The sequence below is a fragment of the Protopterus annectens genome, chromosome 3.part0, assembly GCF_019279795.1.
Source record: "Protopterus annectens isolate FY-2018-M chromosome 3.part0, PAN1.0, whole genome shotgun sequence".
Taxonomy (NCBI): domain Eukaryota; kingdom Metazoa; phylum Chordata; order Ceratodontiformes; family Protopteridae; genus Protopterus; species Protopterus annectens.
Window position 1 is genome coordinate 1,942,201,476 of NC_056731.1, and position 20,661 is coordinate 1,942,222,136.

General features: G+C 36.6%; 1 protein-coding gene across 1 annotated transcript in view; it reads left to right on the top strand.

Annotated features, from left to right (window-relative positions):
- The window catches only part of LOC122797198 (KAT8 regulatory NSL complex subunit 1-like), a 1,944,458-nt gene that overhangs the window by 1,107,072 nt on the left and 816,725 nt on the right, over nucleotides 1-20,661 (top strand). Inside the window, exon 6 of the mRNA XM_044066025.1 lies at nucleotides 15,549-15,708. Coding sequence (XP_043921960.1) covers nucleotides 15,549-15,708 — 160 coding nt within the window. The remainder of the gene's footprint in view (nucleotides 1-15,548; nucleotides 15,709-20,661) is intronic.

A 20,661-nucleotide genomic window follows, 5' to 3' on the forward strand; every position in this document is an offset into this window, starting at 1 on the left:
TTTATATCAGTCTCTGGCCCTAAATTGAGAAAGTCAGTTTCTAAGGTGACTTTATCTAAATGGCTTAAAGACTGTATAATCTTCACTTATTATCACAAAAAAAAACCTGTACAACAAAATATCAAAGCTCACTCCACCAGATCAATGGCAACTTCTATGGCGTTCCACTCAAGAGCTTCTAGGGACAATATCTGTGCAGCAGCAACGTGGACTACTCCTCATACCTTTATAACTCATTGCGAATTGGATATGGTCTTCAGGGGAAGAGCTTTATTTGGCTGAATGGTGCTCAGGAATATTCTTCCATAAGGGCCGCCCAAGTGACACATGGTAGCTGTGGTCTCTGTCCTATCAGTGATAAATGAATGAAGATTAACAACATCAGATAAAGAAGTCATGTCTTACCATAACGTTCCATCTGTGTTGTTGATCTTCATTCATTTATCACGTCTCACCATCCTTCCCCCTCCTAAGGCTCCTGGGGGATACTTTGGGTCCAAGTCCTGATTTAGGGTACTTGCTCAGAAACAGCCTCTTCTTTACTAATAATGGGCAAACGTGATCTGAGGTAACAGGGAGAAGGGTACTATGGGTAAAAGCTTAGCTCGAGAGTTTTTGGCTGGCATGAGCTTGGTATAAGGCCGACTCAGTTCCGACGATGGAACTGACAACCCATCAGTGATGAATGAATGAAGATCAACAACACAGATGGAATGTTATGGTAAGACATAACTTCTTTTTTCTTAAGTCATAACAATGTGCTGACCCTCAACCAGTATTTCTGACAGAGTAGTCTGCAGGGAATTTTTAAAGTCTACCAACTCATTCCACTCCCAGAAAATATGTTCACAATTACCTCTTTTTTCCCTGTCACACCTCCAACATTTGCTATCTATATGAGGAAAAATTCTTTGTAGTCTACTTGGGGTATACAAATACATATGTAAGCACTTCCAAGCAAAGATCCTAAATCCTCTAGACTTTGTTGCATATCTGGGAGACATACATATATCCCCCATTGTTTCTTTGTGAATTGCTTATCCAGTCTTTCTTCCCAATCCTTTCTACCTTCCACTGATTGAGTGTTATAGTTATTGTGACAAAAGGAGATACTGCCAGCACAGCTAGCTGGAATTTTGTAAATAATTATATGTCATTGGTGAATATCAACATGATTTATACAAGACACTTGTGTTACAAATGTATTAGAACTGTATGTCATGTGTATATCAAACTGCCTGTACACATGTGTGTGTGTTGAAAAGGTATTTATAAAGTGATGTGTTTGAAATGTAACCACAGAGTGCCCTAGTGGAAAAAGAACAGAAATGTACCTCCTCTATTGTAACTGTTTAAATGTATATGCTTAAAAGAGGAAACTTGAGGGTTAACCTCCAGTCCAGCAAACTTTAGAAAAATATCTGAAATTAAATTACTTTATAGGCTAGGCCATAAAAGGTGGTATCTTTCAGTTCTCAATGCAGCAAGAGACATAAAGTCTGTACTAGGAAGCTTTCCGTATTGGCTTTAGGGTGAAATAATTACTAGTCTTGAAATGTGGAGGGATGCAATTGTTTTATAACTTCCAGCATCTGCCTAACATCTGAGCAAAAGCCCTTGTATGAGTATTTTTACAGGTAAATGCTAAATACTGCCAGCTTCAGCAATGGGGGTTTCACCTGGGAACTAGAAGTCAGATGACAAGAAGTGACGTCATTCTGCAAGCTACCCAGCAGTGATATTTGAGATTTATTTTATTTTATTTATTTATTTATTTATGTATTTATTATTTGTTTACTGAAAAAGTCTGACTTATCAAATAAGTTGCTGTTGCTGGTGCTTTCCAGTAATTGGCTACCAGCTGAGTTTGCATTTTCTGGTTGTAGTGTGAAATTTTGATCCCTACACGAAAATTTACCAGAGTACAGAGATGAACTGCCAATTTTAAGTGGAAGCCCGGGGAGAAACACTCCAGATGCATGTCTTTGTAATGTGGGAGGAAACCGGAGCACCAGGAGGAAACCCACATAATGCAGGGAGGACATGCAGACTCTGCACAGGAGGCACTCCAGCCGAGAATCAGCTGTGAGTTGACAATGCTACTGCTGCACCACTGTGCCTGAGCGAGATATTATTTTGAGAAGTCTCTTAGTGAGACAGAGCATTCTGAATTCTGTCTTGGACCTGACAACAACAAGAACCATTCACCACATCTGCCTTGCTCTATAAGTAAGTTCTTAGGTTATAGTATAATTCTGTTAGATTCAGTGAGGAATATAGTGAAGCTTAGTTTAGATATTTTTATTTATTTGAGACTGTCCTGCAATGTTGTTTTAAATATTCCCCATGGTTTCAAACTCTGATGTCACTGTGAATATATATTTAGTATTATCTTGTTGTTTTATTATTATTGTTCAATATATTTAAACATTTCATTGTGGCTGATCTTTGTAGAGTTATTTAAGTTGTGAGAGTACTTGAGTATTTATTTGGGGACACTGTGTGGGCTACTCAATAGCCTTGCTCTTGGTCAAACTACCATTTGTATTAATATTAATATTACACAGTAAAATTGGTCACCCTTTATTAAGAGCTTTAAAGTAGCTGTCGAGGAATGACTGGTGGCAGTGGAAACTACCTTTTTGTCTGGGCAGAAGGGGGCATAGCTAGTAAACCTGTGCCAGCCTTTCCCAGGTGTGTGTGTGTCAACTACTTGGGCAGGGACACAAAGCACTGGTTGGACAAGGAGGGTGCTGGGGGTCTTGGCTTGATCACTCAGCTGAGATCTCAACTCTATAGCTGTGCCATTGGGGAGTCTTATTGGGGATCTGGAAAAACAGAGAGGCGTCAGCCCCGGACTGACTGTGGTCTTTGTGTGCTCTTAAGGGAAATTGCACTTGATGCAGAGAGCTGCATTTAGAAATACTGTGTGTGTACCTGTTATCCTCTCAGTGACCCCCCCCCCACTGTTGCCATTGCTGAGGATTGAGGATCCTTGATGGTCCAATGGTGGGTCGTCACAGTTATCATGCAATATTTTATATGCTGTACTAATTATTCCTTTTTTAACAGCAGCTTCTGTCCTTGATTCTGCCTAACATTCCACCACTGCTGCTCTTTCACATAGGATCACCCTATGTCTTTCTTTTGCTTATAGTCTGATATCAAACCTTGATAGGGAAGGCAATTTCTAGCATGCACTCCAAATAAATTGTTTACTTCTTCCCACTTGACTCTTGCTGTCTTTCCTGTCAGATGAAATCCGTCATTTCTTTATTAGGTGCTATCCACAACTTTTCCTCTGGTTGATAAAAATACATCTGACCTATGTATGAAACTAAAGGGACTAAAAACATTTTAACTGCTTGTATCTTTCTATCCATATCCATAAAACAGAGCTTCTAATTTCTCAGTTTTTCTATTAGATTTTGTTTAGTCTCTTCCCACATATCTCTAGCTGCCACACCAAAATCTTTTTAAATCCATACTCCTAATTATTTCATTTTATCATGTTCCCGTAAGTATGGATATTGCTGAACCAGTTTGTGTGTGGGTACATAATTTACAGCTATTGCCTTTGTTTTAGATTCATTAATTTTGTATCCTGAAAAAATCTGAAACTGTCTCAAAATGTCCAACAACACTTAAATGTCCTTTTCTGGTTTTATCGGGTATAAAATAATATCCTCAAACAGAGACAGCTTTTCTTGACTATCATACCAATTATATCCTTGAATTTCTGAGTTCCATATTTTCTTTGTCAGTGGTTCTAAATATAATACAAATAACAAAGAGAAAGGAGGACACCCTTACTTGGTTCCTCTGCTCAAACAGAAATTATCAAAGATTAACCCACTTACTTTAATTTCTGCCTCTAACCCTCATATATCCTCCTAATCAACTTTATAATTTTATCAGGGAATGCAAATGATTCCATTGCCTTGTTCATAAAGTCCCAGCTTACTCTGTCAAGTGTTTTCTCTGCATCAAGACCTACCAACAACAGTGGTATTTTCTTACATTTTGCTTCCTTCTGGATCATCAGTGTTTTGTTAATGTTGTCAAATGTTTACTCCACAAAACCACATTGATCCATATCTATCAATATTGGAATCACCTTTGCCATTATTTTAGCCATTATGGACATAACCACTTTATAATCATGGTTTAGGATGGAAATGGGCCTGCATGAAGCTGGATCTGATGGGTCTTTACCCTCTTTAGGTATTACACCCACCATTGCTTTCTTCCAGGATGTTGATTTTTCTCTTCCTCTTAAAATACTGTTAAACAAAACCTTCCAGATCTTTATCAGTTTTTACTCCAGGCTTCCAAACTTCCACAAGAATACTGTGTTTTCCTGGGGACTTTCATTCAGCTTGGTTGTATATCAACATTTTTATCTCATCTCCTCCTATCCTGTCTGTTAGTAAATGAGCCTTGCCTACCTCTGACCTTGGCATATTTAATTCTTGTATAAACACTTCCATTTGTACCTTTTCTTGATTTCCATATTTCTCTGCTTTCCACAAATTTTAATAACATTTTTGAAATATTTCAAGTACCTGTACAGGATCTCTTATCTTCCTTGTTACAGGCTCCCTAAGTGTGGTGACAACCCTTTCTACTTTCTCTTGCCTGAGTCATTGTGCTAAATGTTTTTGTGCTCACATGTTATTACCAGAAAACAGTTGCTTAACAGCAATCTTTCTAAATTCCTGCATGTTATTGAGGTAATCCTTTATTTTCTGTTTAGCATTCTGCAGTTGTTCCTCTTCTTGTTCTTTGAGATTCCCCACTTATTCTGCAGTACTTTAACCGTTGTCATTCCCACTAAATAATTCTTGTTACTTCTTAACCATATATCTCTTTCATGTCCACCCTATTTTAAACTCCACTTTAATTTTATCCCACTCCCTAGCTATATTTTCAAAAGAAATTTCTAGCTTCTCTAATAACTCCCAAATAATTTCCATTATCCATTCTTTAAATGCCTCTCATTTCAACAGATAGGTGGGGAAATGGCAGTGTCTATTTTTATTTCATCACCCTGCATTTTTATTTTAGTTATTATTGAAGTGTGATCTGAAATAAGTATTGGATGCATATCGAAACGTTGAATTAAATGCACATTTTCCTGTGAAATATATTTTCTGCCTAGTCTAGACCAGTTTTGTCTTGGGAAATAATATGTAAATTCACTCCAAACTCCTCCTACTACTGAATTCACATCATTGTGTCTTGGGAAATAATATGTAAATTCACTCCAAACTCCTACTACTGAATTCACATCTTCCATGCCAAATATTTTCATAAGTTTCTTAAAAATGTACCCTCCTTTCTTATATTTTTGTATCTGGACCCCAAAGATGCATCTTTACTGCTGCAAATAAATTTCCAGTTCCCACCTATAAGTAATATTTCCTGCTGAAAGCTAATTATATCTCCCTGAATTTTCTTAAGCTCCATTATAACAGTTTTAGGTAGAATATAAATATATATACCAGTGTAATCCTCCCACCTTACCAGGAGCCCCTTAGTACTACAGATCTACCATTATTATCTTTTGTATTCTCTTATATCATTATTGGAGCTCCTCTTGCAATTAATATAAGCACTCCTGTTTTCCTTTGTACCAGGTATTCCACTGAATAACCGACCTGAAAACCTTTCTTTATCAAATTCACATGTTCACTTCTTTCTGTTATACAACTATTTGCACTCTACATTTTTTTTAATATGGCTCACTACTCTGTCTTTTTTGTATTTATCTGTGAGACCATTGACATTTAAAGACATTACAGAAAGCATCATTGTATTAAAAAAGTTATTATTCCCTCCTTTTATGTGTAACAGCTTTTTGTTAAATGTCTTGTTCCAGTTTTTGCATTACATGCATACACTGTTTGGCAGGTTGAACTTTTATACAGTTGTTTCTTTTCATATCTATTTGAGGCTATGTCAAATCTTACAAAATGTTTTTGTTTTATTGAAAGCCCTCAGACAAAAAACAAATACACCCCTAAAATCTATTCATTTAGTACTAACACAAAAATCTATGTACATCTTCAAATATCAAGGTTTTACTCTCCTAATTGGGAGAGGTTGGGAGGGTGGCCTCATGGTTAAGGTATCTGCCTTACAAACACAAGGTGCAGGGTTCAAGTCTCACAAGGGATAATTGGCTAGGCTTAAAATGGCTCGTAAGGGCAGTTAGCTTAGTACTAACCTATGAACCTATAATAGGAACAATTGTCCCAGACTGACAGCCACATTCACAGACTTTGGTTAACTTACAAGGAAAATTATCCATGCTACGACACATGATACAGCCTGTGCTTCTACTAAGTGCTGTTTGGTTTTGTGTTGTCTTTATTACTTTCCCAGATAGGAAATCACTTGAATACTCTCAGAAAACATTATCTCCCAGCTGTTGAAAGAAATAAGTACTCTGTTTTATAGCTGTTTATCAGATTGTCTCCATGGAGACATGAGGACCATATACAGAGTTGCTTCTAAAAACACTCATTTATTTGCTAGACAGTGCTCTTTTTTATTTATTTGCTTTCTCTTAAAACTTGCTACTAGATCAAGCCAAGAATCGTAATCCAGTCATTCCCCTATGCAAGAGTGAAAAAAAAGCACATCAGTTGCTCCTGTATCCCACTCTTTTGACCAGACATTTTTTTCTTTTTTTTATGTTGCAGTCCCTACATTTCTTAAAACCAAACAAGGAGAAAGAAAGAAAGAGGAAGGAAAAAAGTGTCACCTGTTTACTTTAGTATCATAATTATACTCAAAAATAACTGAGAAAACTTTACTTTATAGCATGCATATTATATCATATTATAAAAAACACTGCTGTTAACATCTGGCTTTACTTACAGTTAACTCTTTCCTTCCTCTTCCACCCTCCTTAATGTTCTTCCAAACATTAATGGCATGAAGTAGGGCATATGCTTTAGAATCCCTTAGAAGTAAAAAAGTCCAATATTTCCAGGTTTTCTTGTTCTGTCATGTTTAACAAATGTAATTACAGCTTTGTAATCTTCGAAGTTGCTAGTTTTATTCCTGATCTCCTTCTCCCAAGTTCGGTCTCTACTTCATTTACAACATACTCCCAGTTCTTCTATTCAACTCTTGTGCTTTTTTTCTGTCCTCAGGCATTTTCCATTGAAACAGTGGAAAAGGTTTCACTGGCACAGTTTCTCTGTGATCTTTATTATCAGAAGAACAAGAAGCAGAATCTCCTTTTGTTAGACAAACTTTTGTATTTCCTCTTTAGCATGCTCTGCATCAGAAATGATTTTGAACCTCCAGGAAAGAATATTTTGAAAATAGCTGAGTACAGCAACTTGAATATCAAGTCTGCTTCTCGACATTCCCTGATTAGTGGAATAAATGTACTCCTGTTCTGTCTGGTGTACAGTGAGTAATCATTTTCCACAAACATTCTACTGTTTCCTAGTTTTAGTACTTTGTTCTTCTGCTACAGTTTTCTCAAAATCACCTTCTTCTGTTGGTAGGATTTCATCTTTACTATTAAAGGTCTAGGTTGCTTTCTCATAGCCAAATTTCAAGCATGCAGTGTGTCCTTTCAGTTAACAACTCCTGTGGAATACCAGTACATTTGCTTATTTGTATTTTCATAAAATTAATACAGCCTGTTCCTTCCAGCTTCTCTGGTACAGCAGAAAATCTCAGGTTTCCCCTATGTGCTCTGTCCTCTAATTCTGTTATTGTTTTTGAAACATCTCTTCTTGAGCAGTATCATATTCAGCCAGCCTTTTTTTTTCAGTTTGACCTCTAATTTTTGCAGTTTTATCACCTCATCTGAATATCTTTTAAAAGCTTCCTTTATTTTTTCCAGCCTTTTGTTATTTGAGTTGATATACTCTGTCAGTGTTTCTTTTATTTTACTCAACTCTGAGTACATTTGACTTATTTTTTCCTCTATGTTACTGAAAGGCATGTCTTGCCAGAGCTGGAGTTTGCATTGCTTCTTGCAGAACAGCTGCAGAATTCTTCCCAGTCAGTATTTTTCCTCAGCTTTTGTGATTGATTTTCTTTCAGGTTTCTTGAATTTCTTTTATGCTGGCACCCAGTGCACTTACTAGCCAGTTACTGAAATTTACCCAGAAATATGAGTTTATTGGCTCTCTGTACTGAGTTTCTATTTTCACACTAGGAGAGCTGAAATTAAACTGTTACTCAATGTGCAGCCATCTTGGAAGTCTTTCTTTTCTTTAACTTTTTAAATCTTTACTGGGGCATTCAGGTACAGCTAGTGTGGTTTGGCTTTATTGGCCTTAATAAATCAGTAAAAAAAAGAAAAGAAAAAATAAATAAATAAATAAATAAAAATAAAATGTCATGTGTACCCAGAAACCATGTAGTTGAAACACAAGTATATCTTTAAGGGGGGGTCCCTTGTATATATATCTCACTGGTCTCCACTACAGGAGGTTTAAGCTATTACATAGCGAAAACTCTAACATTGCTTGGTCTTTCATGTAGTTGATACAATCAATAACATGTAGAATGTTCTCACCAGCATTATCAACAGCTACAGTAAAAAAAAAATCTGTCTTCAAAAAAGCAGTCACTCCTGCTTCATTTTAAGAACAAAACTGTGCTTGCAACAAAGGCATTACATAGACTGAAAGCATAGCTAGTCCACTCTCACAGTCTAAAAATGGAACTAACTATTGAAATGGCATTACAACTTGAGCTTGCAGGGTCATCCAGAGCATCTTGCATGTATCATTGTTAATCACTGAACCAATGAACTGTTGAAATCACTGTTGTATTACACAGTAGTATTGCACTCTGTCATTTTATTGTTGGGCAGCTATGCTCTCTGTTGGTACCCACTGCTATTAATAATACAGAGCTTTTCCTCTTCTTCCATACCTCTTCTTCTTCACAATAACTTTTCCTTACCTATTTTTTTCCATCCTTTGAACCACTGTTTAAGTATTATACATATTAAAATTGCTCAAAGTAGTGCAGCAAATATGTTATTGAAATCATTTGTATATATTATCAATTACCAAGTATTGGCAAGTGGCTTCTATATATTTCCCATCTATGATTTATACCTGTCTGTTGGCTTGCCATTTTAGTCCTATGCCTAGGGATGCATTTTCGTATTTTCAAAACAGTGTAAGAAACTTCTCTGTGTGGAAGATTTTCAGTCCATATATCTCTACTTAATCACTATATATTAATCAGATCAGACAGTAGTAGTAGAAGTAGCAAACTTAAACTCGTGTTAAGTCAAAAAAATAATAAAAAATATATAATTTGAAATATTGTACAGAATTACTAAGTATTCAAAAGTAATCCAAGCAAGGCAGGCAGTCTGTTTCCAGCTGAAAACCCTTTATTAAGTACACAGAGAAGCGTTCCAAGTAAAACAAAACTAGAGTAATAGTTTCCTCACAAGTTTTTTAAATATATATATACTTTTTAAAAGAGAAGGGAGTGGTTTATTGTGCTGTAAAACAAAGTGTTATTGGTACACATGTTAAATTCACATCCCTTCCCCATCAGTGTATCATTCAAGCTGGTACTGCCCTACTTAGTAGCTGTCATAATAATATAACCCTTATGTACTTTAAATAAAATTTATAATTATGTGGTACCTCTTATTTAACCAGATTATTAAATAGATTATTAAGTTTGTGATTTTATCCAAGACAATATACTACATGCCTGGAAATATATCAACCTTAGTCCGTTTGGCAATCAAAAATATATATATATAACTATATACATATACACTTTGTAAAAATCATATTCTGTTTTCATAACCTATTGTTAAAGATCGCTTTCCTCCTTGTAGACTTCTTCAGGTCTGTGTGTACAAGAACCCTAAAAACTATCTATAAAAATATCATTGTATAATTAGTTAGAATTGTTATTACACATAATTTTGAATAAAGTGGAAAAAAGGGAACCAAAAAAAAGAAAAAAAATAATAAGAAAAAATGTATGATGATGGAAACAAAATATACACTTAAATTAAAACTGATTTAAAATAGTATTTAAAACCAATTGGTAGAATAAAATAAAATAAAATTAGTCATGTAAACAATGTGGCAATTTTTTAAGTTCCAGTACATTTCTAATTAAACAGTAGTAGTTTAGACCAGGCTTCCTAAAAGAGTTCAGCTTTAATTGCCACATGTGTTCATGTTTCTCCAGAATATTTGGGATGTCTCCTTCAAGATCACCCATGCCTATGCGATCCAGGATCTGGAACTTAAAACCTGTGTGTCTTTTATGAAGAGAAAGGTGTTTGGCTAGTGCATTATTTTTACATCCAGAGTGGATTTCTGACAGATGACATGAAATCTTATGGTTCCCTATTAGAAGGCCGAAGACGCATTCTTTCAAATGAGTCTTGGTCGAACTCAAAAGCCTGAAATGGCAAAATATCGAAGCAGCTTTTAAGTGAATTCTTTCCCTGGGAAAGAATTCACTTGGCTGCTTCATTACTTTGCCATTTTCGGCACTGTAGTGCGGTCTCGGAGTTGGTATATTTAAGTAGGGGGTGTGGGGGGAGGCAAAGCCACCCACTTAATGCAGTGTTTAAAGTATTTTTTTTTTATTTTTTTGTTGGAACAGTGTGTTCTGACAGTTTGAAATTGTAAGCTTTCGCTTACATAGGGTCAATTAATCACCGTTCGCTTTTTTAAGTGTTCGGTGATCTAATATAGACCCAATCCTTCTCTTAAGTTTATTTACAGTCTTGCCCAAATAGAATTGTGAAGTCATACATAAGAGAGTCAATGGATTTTTTGAGGAAAATAAAAAACATTACAGGTGAAGCTGACAGTATTTTATTAACTATTGATGTGGAATCCTTGTACACAATGCTCCCTCACAATTACTGTATAACAGCAGCTATGGAGTCTTTTAAGAAACATAATCAAGGTATATAAGCACAACTGCAAACGTTAAGCAAGCTCATTAATCTTGTATTGGACTTCACTTTCTTTACTGTCAATGGTAAACACTACAAACAAAAAACTGGAATAGCAATGGGGGCTGCCAAGGCTCCCAGCATAGCTAACGTAGCCCTGGGAAAGTGGGAGGAGGAGGACTTTGTGTTAAACAATACAGACTACAGGCAGCATATCACATGATATTTACGTTTTATTGATGACATCTTTATTGCGTGCAAGGTGACACCTTGCAGCTTGGAGATTTTATCACTTACCTCAATCAAACAACCCCCATTCTGAAGTTTACCTCTTCCAATAGCTATAATTCAACCACTTTTTTAGATATGCAGATTTCCAAGGACACCAACAATAACAGAATCACCACTGATCTGTTCAAAAAACCAACAAGGGTTAACTTATTACTCCACAGCAAAAGTCTACATCCTACAAAAGCCAAGTATAATGTAGTGAAGTCCCAGGGCTATCGATTAGCTAGAATTACTACAGAGATGGAACCATTTTTGAGAAACCTGAGTAACTTAGAGAATGATTTTCTAGTGAGAGGCTATGAAAGTCAGATGTTAAAAAACATCCTGGAACCCATTATTGAACTGAAAAGGACTGAAGCACATTCACTCAACCTCCCCAGTAGGAGAATGTTAAGAAATTCCACAGAGAATAACAAATGCAAAAATAGCTGCATCCTGACATACACTTTGAAGATTATCACATTATCAAAAATGTTATTGAAGAAAACTGGGCCATTGTCACAGGAAACCCTTTTCTGATTAACATATTAGGTGAAGCCCCATCCTTTGTTTACAGGAAGGCCAGGAACATTAGAACTTTTGTTGAATTTAAACCTAGACCATATGAGAGAAACACTAAAATATGTGAAGCTAATTGTACATTTTGTATATTTATACAGCAATGTTTTTATTGCCCTTATTTAAAGAAAATCTTTAAGATCAGTGCAGGGGTGACTGTAACACTTCAAAAGTAATTTACAGGGCACAGTGCAATGAATGTGATGCATTCTATGTGGGGAGGACTGTAAATAAACTTAAGTGTAGGATTTCATGTCATCTGTCAGAAATCCACTCTGGATGTAAAAATAATGCACTAGCCTAACACGTTTCTCTTCATAAAAGACACACAAGTTTTAAGTTCCAGATCCAGGATCACATAAACATGGGTGATCTTGAAGGAGACATCCCGAATATTCTGGAGAAACATGAACTCATGTGGCAATTAAAGCTGAACTCTTTTAGGAAGCCTGGACTAAACTACTACTGTTCAATTAAAAGTGTACTGGAACTTGGAAAATTGCTACATTGGTTACATGACTAATTTTATTTTATTTTATTCTACCAGTTGGTTTTAAATACCATTTTAAATCAGTTTTAATTTAAGTGTATATTTTGCTTCCATCTTTATACATTTTTTCTTATTATTTTTTTCTTTTTTTGGTTCTCTTTTTTTACACTTTATTCAAAATGATGTGTAATAACAATACTAATTATACAATAATATTTTTATAAAAAGTTTTTGTACACAGACCTGAAGAAGTCTAGAAGGACGAAAGCAATCTTTGTTAACAATAGGTTATGAAAATATAATATGATTTTTACAAAGTGTATATGTATATATTTATATATATTTTTTGATTGCCAAATGGACTAAGGTTGATATATTTCCAGCCATGTAGCATATTGTCTTGGATAAAATCACAGAGTTAATAATCTGGTTAAATAAGAGGTACCACATTATTATAAATTTTATTTAAAGTACATATGGGTTATATTATTATAACAGCTACTAAATAGGGCAGGATCAGCTCAAATGTTATACTGATGGGAGAAGGAATGTGAATTTAACATGTGTACCAATAACACTTTGTTTTACAGCACAATAAACCACTCCTTTGCCTGATAAAAAGTATATATATATATATATATATATATATATATATATATATATATATATTTAGAAAGCTTGTGAGGAAACTATTACTCTATTTTTGTTTTACTTGGATCACTCGTCTGTGTACTTAATAAAGGATTTTCGACTGGAAACAGACTGCCTACTTTGCTTGGATTACTTAGTAATTCTGTACAATATTTCAAATTATATATTTTTTATTATTTTTTGACTTAAGATGAGTTTAGGTTCACTACTTCTACTACTATTGTCTGATCTGATTAATATATAGTGATTAACTAGAGATATATGGACTGAAAATCTTCCACACAGAGAAGTTTCTTACACTGTTTTGTTTTTGGACCCACTATACTTTAGTGGGTTAAGACTAACACACACACACACACACACACACACACACACACACACACACACACACACACACACACACTCACACTCACAGACATTTGTATTTGTGTTTAAATGCATATGTATGTATGTGGGCTCAATCATGTTTTAATAAGCAAATCCCCCCAGATGGAAATTACCAAAAGTCTTTACTCCTACTAAAATTCTTCCTTCACAGTAACAAGCAATTATTTCTTCCAAATGATACTTTGTCTCTTCCAAGAAGCCAGTATCTTCATACTCTTTCCCCAGTGAGAGACAAATGCCACGTCCATATAATACCTCTCCAGTGAGAGGCCTTCAACACAAGTGAACATGCCATCAAGATTCCACTGGCAAGTGTATAAAAAAGAAAAAAAGACAAATTACTACTGCCATTTGCTAATATGCCAGTACTCATCAGAATTTCTTATGATAGTCATATCTGCCAATATACAAATAAATTATTTAAGAAAATGACAGAAAACATTTTGAAGTCACTATATCAGGTGACAGAAACTACACATCATGGATATATATTGCACATGAATCTGCACTTGTGTGAATGTGTACTCTAGCCTTACATTAAGATGTGTGTGCTGCTTTAAATTTTTGGAAACATCACGAAGCAAATTAAATGCAATTATGTAATAGTTGTTTACAATAGGTTTACAAATCCTGTTTTAAATAACTCAGTAGTATAATACAAATAGTCATTGCCTGTGGGTTATGTAACATTTACCCATCCTTTTTCCTGATTGTGAGTAACTCCTGCATCAGTCTTGCCAGGAAAGTAATATTTAGTATGCCAACTAAAATATAATGTACATTAGACAAAGTTTAGAGTAATAAGATTGCATAAATAATATTCAAAGTGCTTGTACTAGATAGTACTCATCTTCTTTTGTTCAGAAATTGCAAATATTTTATTCTGTGCACATGCCAATGCATTTGTCTTAAAGAAATCAGCAAAACTACTCATGATATGGCAGTACTGCCCTAATAACTTTTTTGTATATTTTTAAGGCGTTTTATCTGCCTTATGGTGTAGGTTACTCAGGAGGCAAATGAGGGTTGAGGGAATCAAACCGTGTACCACAGGAATGGTATCTCCCAGCCTTAACACTCTGTGCCAGCCAGAGACGTCATGCAAGTGTTCATTCGAGTTGATCTATCACTTCTCATTTAATCACTATGTAACTATATGGAGAGATGCAACAAACATTAACACTTCAAGAACTTTTTGGCAATTTTTTTTTTATCATCTGCTACTCATCAACTTCCTCTTCCCCCTTTTTGCCATATTGACTCATTCATTCCCCTTCAGCCAATAAGGATCAGATTATTTGTGGGTGGAACTATTATATTACTGACTGATGACATTTTCTTTTTAAGACCCTTACCTTCTAATGTGCTGGTTCTAAGCTTTCTGTAAGTAAATGGGCATGGGACTTTGTGGTGTGAAGACCACTTCCTCTGTGGTGATGTGCCTGTCTAAGGACACCCACCCTCCTGGGGAACATTATAAGGCTAAACCCTGCATACACTGTCATACATCAATTCTCTGTGTTCTGCACATGTAAGCCTGGTTGCACTGACATGATCTCTGGTATCGTTACCAGCATGGTAGTTAAACTCTTGTCTCCCCTCTGAGAGAGGCAAGTGAATGTAGCCCTTTTACTACCCCCCCATTTGCTTCTTCAGTGCCATGCCAGGGGCTCACACAAATCTAAACAGTAGTTGGTTTGACAGTGCATCTTTGCTGTCAGTACTTGGTGTTAGACATCTATGTTTTTGAATTAAACTCGGTAATTGGCAACTTAATGTTTGCAGAAGGACTAGACACCTCAGAGTAAGTTATTCTTCTTTGGTAGAAGAGGGCAGTATAGTATGACTCTTGCTTGGCAATCATGAAATTCCATGTGGATTATTCGTAGGATGCTGATTTAGGATGGACATAATTTTATTTCTGTAGTGTCTGTTTGCATTTGAATTACATGTATGATCATTATTTCAAGATTTTCAAGTAATTGAAAGAAGTGCAGATGATGAGACTGGTAGGCCAGATCAAGACAGATATGAAAATTAAAATGTTTATTAACAATGTCTTGATTTATGCAACTGTCTTTCTGTAGACATTAATGAGTGAAACATTTTGAAATGCATTTTTTTTTCTGGATGTGACTTGCTTCTTTTTAATTGACAGCAGTTTTCAGGTACCACCATATACAATGTTGAGACATTTAGATATATCTTTTTTAAAACTTTTTTCCTCCCATTTTACCACAGAAACCACTGAACATGAGATGTAGTTGTGAGCTGCCCAGTAAGTGCATCCTTTGTGATTGTAAAGCAACATCCCTGAGTTTGGATCCTAATTTGGTACCTCTTCAGGAGAGAATTGCACAGCTTGAGCCTTCATTTCATTCCATTTTGTCATTCCCTAATGGTGAGTATCATGTGCCAGCTTCTGACATCATCTGTAATGGCTGTCTGTATTTCTGAATGCTTCTGAGAAAAATGTAGAAATTGCTAATGCATTAATGCAGCTCCTAAATGCATTATCCCATGTGCAGGTCCCCTCAAATTATCTATGGTGGGATTGCATTTATTCTTATTAGGAGTAATATATAATTATCAACCATGGGATGGGTAAGGCCAATCTATAACCAAATGGGATGGGTTATTTTGAGCGCAAAAAGGGAAACTGGCTAGGCTTAAAGGGCCCGCAAGGGCTGTTAGCCTATACTTACCTATGACTCTATCAACCTATTAGACAAGCAAGTACTTTATTTTAAGCTTTATTGGTAGTACATTGTGCTGTCATGAGAAGACTGTAAGTCTCTTGCCTGATGAACCAAGGATTTTGGAGTTTTATTTGACATGCTTAATACTGTTATTTAAGTACCTACACTTGGCTTTAATTCATATCTGAATGTGGCTTACACATCGGAATATAGTGAGCAATGGTGTCATATTGGTTTGTGAATATTTTTCTTGGGTAGCATAGGCAAGCTTCTGGAAAGCATCTGAAAGAAATCCACATTGTCATTATGTTTGTTTATTGGTGGTGTTCAAAATCTGTTTCTACATCATACTTTTTATTATTTCTCTATTTAGCTCATCAGTGAACTCTCAACTCATTATGCTGGATTTTTAACTGATTGATTAAGACTGCGTGGTGCATGTTACAGCACACAAAAAGGCTTGCACACTGCTTAAAGAGTATGCTTTATTATAGTTTTTTTTTTTTTTTGGTAATTTCCCATTCTAAGACCGGTGTAGATGCTAGTCATCATGGCCTTATGGACTATTTTTTGTCTAGCATGTGCAAAGGGCTATCCTGTGTAACAATTCCCATGCAACTGAAACTAAAAATGACCTGAGAATCTGAAGAGACATATTAGTAATTTATAGAGCATAGTTGCTGACTTGACCAGTGAATACAGGAATGTCCACTAGGCAGCAACATTATTATGTAAAACAACTGGATGGTTGTTGTATACAATATGTAAATAAGACATTTACACATATAGTGTTGTGTGGTATTTAAAATATGAGGGAGAGTATTTCTTTTCCATGAGCCTATTACTTTACTTAATATAAAATAGTAGAATATTAAACCCCTCTTTCTCTCTGTTGTAGAGGGCACATACTCTTTACTGATAAGACCTGCAGTTCATTGCATAGAAATCAAAACATTCCTTTGGAAGCTGTGATGACATCATGACTATTGGTATGGTTTGAATGTCTGGAATACCACTTGCAGTGTGGAAAAATCAAGGAGAATGAAGACAGAGACACCTTGGACAACATTATAAGAGAATGAGATAAATATATGAGAAAAGATAGAAGAAAGTTCCAGAACATATCTCTCTACCTCTTAGAGCAAGAAATCTGGAAAAAGCCATAAATAAAATTAGGAAAAAGGCCCAAAACACAGGGACAATTTTTAAATATTGCTCTTACAAAACTTAGAAAGTTGATAGAATAAAACATTTTGCATTAGCATGAATTTTCTGAAGGATATGAAGTCTGAAATTCAAATTTCTGTCATTATGTTCTAACTTCAAACATTAATGATTTGCCACTAATTTGCCAGAAATCCACAATTTTATGAAAAACAGACCAATGCTATGAGGCAAAAATCTGGACCTTCTGTGAAAATCTGTACAACTGAGAGGTATGTTCCAGAATAAAAAAAAAAGGCAAATATAGCTAACATCTCAATAGGCTGATTCTCCCAACAGATAAACTGAAATTTATATTGTGCATATTACAGGAAGCCTTTTAACACTTGATCTGATGTTGTCAATTTTCATTCTATCCTCAACTAATGGGTTCAGATCCGATCACTCATCTCCATTTTGGCCATTCCTAAAGCTTGTGGCAACCATAAACTCTCAAGCTTCTCTCGTACTCATGATGCACCAACCCCAAGTACCTCAGATCGTTTTGCCACTTTACACAAAAGCTGTGGTGACCATTACCCTCGAGCATATAAGTGTTTAATTTAGTGATTTTGTGGTTCTTGTAAGTTAAAACCTTACTTTTCTCAGGTCCTTTCTATCCCTTACCTTTTTCGCCTTTATAAATATTATTTCTACTTAATATTTTTTTTAATTCTGTACATTTTGTACATTGAATACTATCGCCAGTATTCCTTTCCCTTGCTGCTACACTTAGTGCAGATTCTTTAATACCACTGTTGGTAATTCTCTATTCTTTTGTTTCTTTCCTCTTAAAAACAACAAAAGTTTAGTCTCTAAGTACTGTTTTTGTATGATAGCATGTGTAATGTCTTTTTCCCTCTTCTAATTATGGCAGAGAAAGGCCCATCTGGGTTCAAAAAATGTCTCAAGTGTGGTCATAAAATTCCTGTATCTGATGCCTCCACTTTATGTGTATATTGCCTTGGCCCTCTTCATTTACAGGAAGACTGTGGAATCTTATCATGGGTTTAACCCAAAGGCACTTGTTGAAAAAAAAATAATACTAAAGGGTTTGCTTCATTCTGCTTTCAGAGAGGCTTTATCTGGAGCTAAGTCACCAAAATCTAAAGACTCAAAATCTCCTTCCCTGGGTCCATCCATTTCTTCTTCCAGGACCTTGGAGCATTCAAAAAAACAGACCTCAATAAGGTCTGACCTCATCATCGGATCCTAATAAGAAAAAGGAAAAATTATCAGATCTGACATCAACATTGGATCCTAAGCAGAAAAAATCATTGGCTACGACTTCTTCGGATCCAATGAAAAAGTTATCAGAGCTGACCCCTTCTCCCAGCATTATTGCCTGCCAAGGACCAGATATTCTCCTTCTGTGGACCCTGTACCCTCCAGGGTCCTCTCACCCTTTTTCGAGAGACCCAGATTCCCCTCTGTAATTTCCACTTGCTCTTCTAGGAGTCTAACAGAAGAAGAGGTGGAAAGAATGGTGAGAAAGATTCTGTCGGCACAGAGTCAGATGGGTGCCTTAATGGCTCCTACCCTTCGGATCAGGAAATCTGCTTTTCTTCCACACCTCCTTTACTAGTTCCTCCTCTCTCTCATATTACTGTGTCAGAGTCCTTGGATCTGAGCCGTCTGGCTCCATCGGACTCTGATCATCATTATCCTTGGATCCGAAGTTCGCTCTGAGCACATCAGTTCAGTTGGATTCAGAGACCTGTCATAACCAAAGCTTCCCTGTCATATCTGAGGTGTTGGAGTTGACTCTGAAGTCATTGTAGCCGACTCTACACCTTGGGGCCTCAGCCCGGGTTAGCTCTGCTCCAGCTTCTACTTTGGGGTGATTGCCTTCAGAGCAGGGAGGGCAGCAGTCCAAAAGCTTGACTTTTTGGATCTGAGGTCTTCTCCCTCTCTGGAGTGGTCTGCCTTTGAGTTTATGGAGAGAGCATTGTCTGCCTCAACAACAGGAGACAGATCCTACCCACTCAGATCTACATTATACAAATCTAATGTCTCTGTGCTCAGAGTCTCATCACTGTTTTTCACAGGGACAGCCAGTATGAAAACCCCAGGCTTCCAAACAGGGCATCCTGATTTCTTCTGATACCTCCCCAGAGAATCCCACTGAGGAGGTCCCTAAGAAGAAGACATGTAAGAGGAACACTTTGACTCCCCAAAGGAGTCTATCACAGAAGATGCATACGTTGATGAAGGTTAAGGGTCCCCATGGTCACCTACTGAAGATGTCTTATTTGGAGACATCCTTGAAATCCTTAAGCAGAGAGGTGGCTGGATGCCCAGCAACCCTTCATCTGAGGAGTCTTTATTCCAGGAGGCTTTTGGTACTGGCCCATTTACCTCCTGAGTAACTTCACCTACTGGCAAGCTCATTGAGTTGATCTCTTGGCAGGCGTGGAAGACCACAATACTATTGAACCTATACCTCAGAGTCAGACAAAATTATGGCACTACCTGTGGACAAACAGTTTTGAGGAAAAGGGGTTCCCTTTGATGCCATGGTTGTGGTGGCTGCCACTAAAAAGGAACTTGCCGAGGAGAGTTCCACTGTTCATCCCCCCAACAGGGAGCCTCAGACAGGTTTGGGAAGCATGTCTATGCTTCAGCGACCTTCGCCTTAAGGTCACTGAATTATTTCACACATTTCACTGGATTGCAGAGGGATTTGAATAATGAGCTCTCAAATACCCTTTCAGGATCCATTTCTGAGGAAGTACAATCTTCCGTAATTTCTCAGTTGGCTACCCTGCAAGCAACCTATTTCCAATTCTTTCATGAGGCTCATTTTGCATGTAGCCAAAGCAATCTCATAGGTAACGGGTTCAAGTATTTCTATTAGGAGGTATGCCTTGATGTGCTTATGTGAGTTTGTGGAGCCCTTCAAGTCTTCGTTCATCAGTGCTTCTTTTGATGTCACATCGTTATTTGGCCCCAAAGTAAAAGACACATTATCCTGGTGTGAGAAGGATGGAAAGGCCCTGACTGCCATGGCCATATGTTTTTCGACATCTCAAAGATCCTTTTCTAGGAATCAATGAGGTGGTCAAAAGATGTGGTTCAAGAAATCCCAGGGACCTTTCCAGGACACACGTGTAAGAAGTTCCCCCAGGAATAGAGGGGGGAACTCTAATGGCAGACACATCCCCTGCGGCAGAGGTGGCCTGCAACACCAGGGATCCAGAGATACTTTCTTTGACAGATCCTTCCAGCATTCCTGAAAGGAAGTCCTGTTTCCCTACTCTGGAGGCAATCAGGGGTCAACTTTCTCTGCATCAGAGAGCCTCGCTAGAAATAAAGACAGATATTTGGGTGCAGAAGATTATTTCCAGAGGTTATATAATACCCTTTTCCCTTCCTCCTCAGATTTCAAGAAAAATCCTAGATGCTCCAAACAGAGAAAACAAGCAGCAATTTAGGTTCAAAAGCTGCTAGAA